This window comes from Atta colombica, unplaced genomic scaffold, assembly GCF_001594045.1.
Source record: "Atta colombica isolate Treedump-2 unplaced genomic scaffold, Acol1.0 scaffold47, whole genome shotgun sequence".
Taxonomy (NCBI): Eukaryota; Metazoa; Arthropoda; class Insecta; order Hymenoptera; family Formicidae; genus Atta; species Atta colombica.
In genome coordinates, this window is record NW_017259536.1 from 3605773 (window position 1) to 3614241 (window position 8469).

At 35.5% G+C, this 8469-nt stretch overlaps 1 protein-coding gene across 4 annotated transcripts in view; it reads right to left on the bottom strand.

Moving 5' to 3' along the window:
• Window positions 1-7923, bottom strand: part of LOC108691555 (excitatory amino acid transporter 1) — a 24723-nt gene extending 16800 nt beyond the window's left edge. Inside the window, exons 1-3 of one of the 4 annotated variants that reach the window (XM_018199343.1) lie at window positions 7861-7923; window positions 5973-6380; window positions 1693-2873 (exon numbers count right to left, since the gene is read on the bottom strand). In XM_018199343.1, the coding sequence (XP_018054832.1) occupies window positions 1693-1712 (20 nt within the window). In that variant the 5' untranslated portion in view covers window positions 1713-2873; window positions 5973-6380; window positions 7861-7923. Of the gene's footprint in view, window positions 1-1692; window positions 2874-3653; window positions 3678-5972; window positions 6381-7692; window positions 7823-7860 lie in introns of those variants that run through there. The other 3 variants (XM_018199341.1, XM_018199342.1, XM_018199344.1) reach the window with 3 other exon arrangements.
• Between the last annotated feature and the right edge of the window lie 546 nt (window positions 7924-8469).

Here is an 8469-nt window from a genome sequence, read left to right on the forward strand (position 1 = left end):
GTGCGTGCGTGCGTGTGCGTGCGTGCGTGCGTGCGTGTGTGTGTGTGTGTGTGTGTGTGTGTATGTGTGTGTGTGTGTGTGTATGTACACACGCAGGGTGACTTCCATTCACGGCGCGAGAATCCGCCGCAGAAATGCGATTTTTAATGGCGAATCACGATAAAGTCGATTAAATTAAGTATTGCGTCTTAATTTCCTGACTCAGACTTTACATATGCAAAAATCGAATTGTTGATATATTATGTCATATCGGGAAATTCACGGTATAGTAAATGCGTATTATATGCCTCTTTTCCAATTTATTTTCCAGTTTATTTTCTAATCGCTGCGATATTTTTTATTATGACAGCTTATAGAAATCTCTCATCGTTTTAATACTGAAAGATAGTAATTAATTATTTATTTTAAATATTAAAATAAATAGTACTTTTAATTCTCCAAATAAATACTTCATTACTATCTTTCAGTATTAAATTAATTAGATTATTAGATTTCTGTAAAAGTAAATGTCTAAACGATTATTAGAAGTTAAGACGTATCGTGTATTGTGATAGAATATGCAGTACAATAATTTTAATTGCTTCAATATTTGACGTTTATTATGTTTTAGCTAAATTATAATAATTATTTAATATATAATTAATATATTATTAGTCTTTACTGTGATTAGATCATAACTCCATCACGATTTAATCACTAAACTGCTAATAACGAATTATAACTTATCCACGGAAGTAAACGATACATTAATTCATAATTAGCTTGAAGGCGAAATCATCGTCATCAATTCATGCATATTTTATTACATAAATAATTGTCGCGTGAGCAAAAAATATCGCGGAAATTAAAAAATAAAATTAGAAAGAGAAAAAAGAACATGTAATCTACGTAGTCATGGAAAAAATTGAGATTGTTTCTCCTACATTGTATATAATTTATTAACAAAATAGTTTATTTTATTTAAGTTTAAAAAGTGAACATGCAACAAATGTAAATCAATATGAATGATTTTTGTTTTGCCATGTGATAAGTGTATGCAAAACGATAATAATTTTTAGAATTAAAAGCTATAAAGAATATTTTAAAAAATTTGAGAAAAAAAATATTAATCAACGGATTTGCAAAATTATATTTTAAATATTAAAAAATACATTCGAGTTAATAACATATTTATGTGAAGAAACTGTCTTTTAAATTGGTTCTTAGAATAGTCGTTATCAAAAATTGCGTGGAACTTTTTTTATAAGTCTAGACACCAAATTCTAAGAAGAATTGGGTTAGAAGATCCAAGTGGCAGAGGGCAAAGTTTATTCGATACATGTGTATTGCATATGATTATCAGCAGCTGATGATGATAGTTCATCACAATAAAATGTAGTTCATTCCAAAGAAATGACCAACTAATTGCATCGAAATAAATAGAACAAATTTTTGAGAAGAACTTTGTCCAGACAGCAAAATGTTCAAGATTTTTTCAAGACGTTTTCAAAATTTTTTAAAAAATATCTTTAAGATGTCTTTTTAAAAAATATCTTTAAGATGTCTTATGTCTGCACATAGCACATAAATGCAAATTCAGATTTAGCAATTCATTAATCAATTGAATATATACAAATTATATGGATAATTGTTAACCCTAAGAATAAATAGAAATCCAGCGATATCTCACGCGATAAGAGAGATCGTACTTACAGCTCGCTTGCCACTTCCATGATGCGCTTCCTGCGTCCTGTTGTTTCAATGAGAACCGCGCTCAGCAATCGTTTACATAGAGCGTTCACTTCCAGTTAGCCGGAAGTGGCGGACGTCCCGATGGGGCAGAGAATCGCCGGAGCTGGATCGTCGAGGGGCACTAAGAGCGAATTTGCCTGTCTCTCTTCTCCCTCTCACGTCGCCGTTTTTTTTTTTTCGTGAATAAAATTGCACGTCCAAGTGATGACGCTCGTGGTGCGATTTAAGCCGAGAGGGACGAGACGCGATGGAGAACGAAGATAAAAGAGGTTGAGGACACGCGCGTGGATGACAGGGATGAAGGATTAAATGTCCAACGTCGATTAACGCTAATCCCAAGTCTAATCCTTTGACTTCCTCCCTCTCTCTTTCTCCACTTAAGTGACAAACGAAATTCTCGTAATTTATGCGTTCGCGGATATAAAATTCGTAGAATCGCGATTCAGGCCGATCAGGAAGCTGATGCACGACGTCATCGACGCGAGAGCGGTTTAACGGCGCGCGCGAACTGGATGGATGCTGGGTACCTCGTTAGTCAGGAGAGGATGTATGCTGATGGGGCTCTCAATCTGTGCCACCTTGGATGATACGATTAGCTATGGCGATCTCCCCCTACGACGATCTCTTCCTGCCGTTACCGGCTAGTCTATCATCACGATATACTGTCACGAATACGCGCGCGTTGTGTATGGCGACTACGACACCATCGGAAGCCACCAACCAGGTCCCTATTGTTTGTCGGCGGTTTGTTTACTCGATTGTGATGATCCACCAGTACCGCACACGGCAGAGCGAATTCTTTACTCGTTTAGGCTCGACGTACCCTTCGCTCTGAAAGGAGGCCTTCCCTTCATCCGAGAACGACTTCTCAGTGCTAACTCTCCTTCTAGTCTCTCCCTTTCTCTCTCTCTCTCTCTCTCTCTCTCTCTCTCTCTCTCTCTCTCTCTCTTTCTTCCGATGCGAATCTTGCTCTCGTTGTTAATCTTTTGACGACACGATAATCGTTTTAGCTACTCTGACAAATAACGACAGAAGTAACCCTCGGAAATGGCGAGAGACTCGGGAATGCAATAATTGCGAGTACTCTTTGAGATTCGCAGGATACCACGTCGATCGATGAGCAAACAGTGGCCTGTTGTTATCTGCAACAGAACATTTAAGATGTATTGTAATAATAATATGAAGTGCTGAATGTTCTCTTTAAAACTTTTGAAGTGAATCTCACTCTGGAAAATGAAATCTCACTTTTAGGGTAGTATTCATAATCCATTCTTACTTTAAGATCGTCTTAAGATGCTAATACAGCTCTTTGACTGACTTACGACATCTTAAGACTGTACTTAAAACTCAAATATAAGAATCGATGATGAATACCGGTCTTAAAGATTGAAAATTGAGCCACTCTTCTTTGGCTCAATTCTCATTTTTTTAAGTGAGATTCCATTTCAAAGAATTTAGACAGTATATGTTAAATATATTTTTACATCAATTCGTGCAGATAATTTTAATGCACCAATGCGCACTGAGTGCGTTCAATCAAATTCGCAATGAGATTCCATTCCGAAGAATTTAGAGAATTGATATTTTTAAAGCTCTTTAAAACTCGCACTATAAGACTCTGCCTATCAATGTTTTTTTAGCATTTATTTTTAACCGAGTATGGATGATCATCTTGTGATCAGAAGCACGATATTAATCGTCGATCGTATTTTTACGTAACGCGTATTGAGGAACGAGTGCTTTTTGCGAGTGCAAACAAATCCGTTTGAATACATAATCTGATCTCATCAATGTTTACTTTTTTCAATATACGCGCTCAGTGAACAGATGTCAGTTATTAAGCTGTAACACTTGTCATCAGATTTCATATCTCTTTTTTTTTTCTTTCTGATTTCCAATCATATTTAATATCCTAATATTACTTTGAAAGGAACCTCTCCTTCTTCTCCCATCCTCTCTCTCTCCTTCTCCTCCTTCCTCCCTCTCTCTTTGAGCGAGTCGATCGATGAATTCTAGTTAACGCAACACGTGCGCGGCGTGTAATCTGTTACATAACACATTACATTTATCGTAAAAAGATAAACAGCTTAATATAAAACGAAGTAAATTAATTGTAATAAAGTCTACATCAATTTTATTGTAATTTTATTATAATTTAAATGAACGTTTGTTAATAATTGTATTGTGCCGCGTCTGATTTTCAGTAGTCCTCTTTCTTATTTATTGTTTTAAATTGGAGAGACTCTTATTCTTATTTTTTTAAAAACTGCATTTATTTACATATCTCTCTCTCTCTCTCTCTCTCTCTCTCTCTCTCTCTCTTTCTCAGTATTTTAGGAAAACACTTCTGAATCTTGCGAATACTCTTATGCGTTTACACACACACACACACACACACACACACACACACACACACACACACACACACACACATTTTCTTGTTTTTTTATATCATATTTCAATCTTTTTGATTATCCAAATTTTAAATTGAAATATATAAAATATCAGCTCAAAATTACTAAGCAAAAATTAGTAATTAAAAAAGTTAAAAAACACGAGCAACATTTAATGGATCCTTAAATATAAACTAGTTTATTACAGCATACATTAAAAATTAAATTAGTTTTTTATATATATATTAATTGGAAACATTTCGACTGTATTAAATCTTTTTCAGTCCACATACAAAAAAAACTGGAAAGAAAAAATACATTAATATATTAATACATAAATATATTAAAAATATGGAAATTATATCACAGTATATTTAACATTACAAATAAAATTGTATAAAATTGATAAATCTCAACATTTATTGTCATATGTTAATGTCTTCATATTTATGTATCGTTTGTATGTTTGAAAGATATTGCTTAGGGAGTTTAAAATAAAAATATGCGCTTCTCTCTCTCTCTCTCTCTCTCTCTCTCTCTCTCTCTCTCTCTCTTTCTGTATTGAATTGTTAGTAATATTATACTCTAAAAAAAATCTCGGAAAAATATATTAAATTTTAATAAATATTTATTTGAATAGCCAACTAAACATTTACTTAATTAGTAATTAAATATTTTCTCAATAAAAAAGTGATAGTTAAATTAATGATTCTTAATATGAAATAAATATCTTTATATTTAATAAATATTTAATTGATATTATTTAAACATATGATTTATTAAAATTTAGTAAAACTTTTTTTCACAATTTCAATAATTACAATTAACCAGCAGTTGTTTAGAACTGATATTTATCGCGGTAGATTGTAAAACGCTCAACGCTCCAGGCATGTAATTTATTCGCGATCGTTGTTATTGAGCAAGTTTGCGTATCGCATGCATCCGATTTGATTAACATCGGCGGCGTAGAAGCGGAAGGGGCTTGGGACGCGACGATTGCAAGGTGTGTTGAGTGGTTTGACAGCTTAATTATGGTACATAGAAAAGAATCGACTCGTGAGTTAATCGCACGGAATAGTTCCGTTTCACGCCTCGACAATCAATGTTTTGTTCATTAAGCTTGTTTGTTGTATAATAAGATCGCAAACCATAAAGCTTAGAAACTCTATAAAGTGGAGTCTACAATGAGATTTTAAGATTTATTTTTAAAAACTTGAGCTTTAAGCTCTAAGCCGTAAGAAATTGATCATAGTCGAATGTGATAGGCTTTCTACAATAAACATTATCTAAGCTTTAAAAGCTTAAAAGCCATAAGAAATTGATCAATCAAATATGAAAAGAATAATTGACTATAATTGGTCGATTTCTTAAGGTTTAAGACTCAAGTTTTACGCTTTAAAATCTCTAAAACAGAATCTACAAGATAACGAATTTTTGATTGACCCATCGTTTGCCAATTTCAGTAAGTGAATTAGAATGAGATAGAATATATAAATAGAAACAGTATACTTCTTTTTTCATTCTTGTTTTGATAAATTATTCGAGACTAGACTCTGTTATAGAACCTTTACATAAGCCATAAAAAATTAACGAATTATAGTCGATTATTTTTCTCATATTCGACTATGATTAATCGAATATGAGAAAAGTAATCGACTATGATTTCATTAGTCAATATTTCTTAAGTCTTACGACGCTAATAGACAGTTTTTGCAATAACGTGAATTCAAATACGGCAAACGTTATCCTTTTCTTAAATAATTGTTAAGAAGAAGATAATCTGACCTTACCATTCATCGTATTTGGATAAACGATATTGCAAAAATTCCCTATTGTAGAATAGATTACCGTTTTGACGCGGCGTGCAATCAAGCGCAAAATGAACGGAAGGGTTCCTAAGTGTCCCTTATGGTGCCCTCATTCCAAAAAGCTTTTCGATTTTGTTGCCTTGTTGTCAATTAATTCCGATGACCTTCGGATCCCATAATCGTTTGCACGAGCATTCATTAATGGAGGTATCGAACTGTACATAACGTTCGCACGACCTTCGTAAACCTTTTGTCATTTATATTTTCCCTCGAAAAAAAGAACTTTGAATTGTGTAAAAAAGTGCAGGTAAAAAATTAAATTAAAACAAGCGAGATATTATCAACGATATCTTCGTGTAAGATATATATCTATGTAGAGAAGAATTTTAATGAGACGCTGTTGCGCTGAACTGTGTCGCTTCTTGAGTGATAAACGACTCTTCAATTTCTGCAAAAACACTTGTGTGTAACTAAGCTCGAAGTAAATTAAGATCGCTCGGATGATAACTTAATTTAACGCGACATATGGGATTTTTTCGCGAATCGATATGAGCTCGCATACGAGAGAGTACTTGAGAGGCACGAGAATAATCAAGACAATACATGCACCATCATCGCACTCATCGTTGCAATAAACATGTCATATGTAATTTTTAAGAGATACAATTTCTTAGCCTTCTCTCTCATTTTCATTCTCGTTGGAAATTCTCTATCAACTGATTTAGTGCTTTCTTTCCATACAGCGCAGCAATATCGTTGCAATATTGCTACAACATTCAATGTTGCTGCAACTTTTGTGCAACTTTTGTGCTGTAGGGGTTAAATCCGATTGCCAATGTTATTTTGACTTAAAATTCTCTTTCTCTCTCTTTCTCTCTCTCTCTCTCTCTCTCTCTTTTACTCAGCTTTAAAGAGCTTAAAATCAAAATAACGTTGATTGTAATGTGCAATTGGGCCTTATAGCGAATTCGATTAGAAATGCACTTAGAGCGCACATTAAAACCATCGTGCACAAAGGTAAAAATATATGTTTAATATATAAACATAAGAACAAATTGGACTATGAAATCCTCAACATACATCTTATAATATTGTTAAGTAAAATCTGTATTTTATAATATATATTTGCATTTTATTTTTACACAGATTAAATCAGGGTACAACGGCTTTCATATACACTAAAGCACACTAATCCAACCAAATTCGCTATTAGCGACACAGACATCACTCTGTCATTGAATGAGTAAGAGGCTGCGCGCAATGAAGGAGATATGAAGAATAGGAATAAGTATTAAGACTTCAATCTATCAGAAACTGATTATTCCAGAATAAATGGTTTCTGATAAATTGAAATATCTTAATATTTATTCCTAATATTTTCTCCATTGTATCCGGGATTAACAATGATCTAATAAACAGAATGACATTCGATCAAATGGAAAGCACCATTTAATTTATTTGACGTTGTGATGTTGTGTATCGCGGATCGAACACGTTTCTAAAAGTTCCGTTTCACGCATGATGCGTATGATGTACCATTTAGCCTATAAAATCTGTTTTTCGCGGCCGAATTAGTGTATAGTTTCGGAATTTAAATATAGAAAATAAGTATCATCTTTGATATTTGGCAAAAAGCCAGAAAGAGAGCGCGGAAATAAAAAAAAACCGATCTCTGTCATCGAATATTAAAGAAGGCACACATCAGGCCATCAGGCTAAAATAACACATCATCAGCGTCTCATCTGTAAAACAGAACGCACCCTAAGTCATTGCGTTGAACGGCGTCGCAAAATGTTCGCGCACGATTGAGAAAATGAGAAGACCAACATCAAGCAACAACGATAATATGCGCGCAACTGGTCGTTGCATGGACGAGCGAATGAACGAGCGGACGGACGGACGGATGCGTACGTATACATAATACGTACATCGGTCGTGTCGCGCTCCTGGATAACGAGAATCACGTTTCTGCACGCGGCGCGGCGACGATCGCGAGACTGTGGCGGCGCAGCGTAAAGTTGCTTCTTTATAGCGCGGTGTGGCGGACTAGGAGATCCGCGTGCGCGTGTGTGCGACGTTCGTACCACGCGTTCGAAAAGCGCGCGAGAGAAGGGTGGTGTTGGCACGGGACGGGAAAGAATCGCGGACGAGGAAGAAAGAACAAGAGAGAGAGAGAGAGAGAGAGAGAGAGAGAGAGAGAGAGACATAAATCGACGTGACGGGATGAAGCAAAAAATCATGCCAAGTACACGCGCGTGCGTGCGTGTGTGCGCACAAATATCCTCAATAAGGAGAGACCGTCCGGAGGTCGCGCCTTTCTCTTTCGGCAATTTTTGGGGGAGGGATATTGTTTATCGTTCGCCCTCGCCTCATTCTCGTCACCGGTGTCATCCGGTAAAAACCGGCGGGAAGCGGGTGAGTCTCCCGCGAAAAGGGAGTGAATGACTTTCGCAACACGGTCAAACACAAATGGTCCTCGGATGATGTATTGCGTGGTGGGGGCAGCTTCCCTCAACGATGAAGCGGGGGGGGGGGGG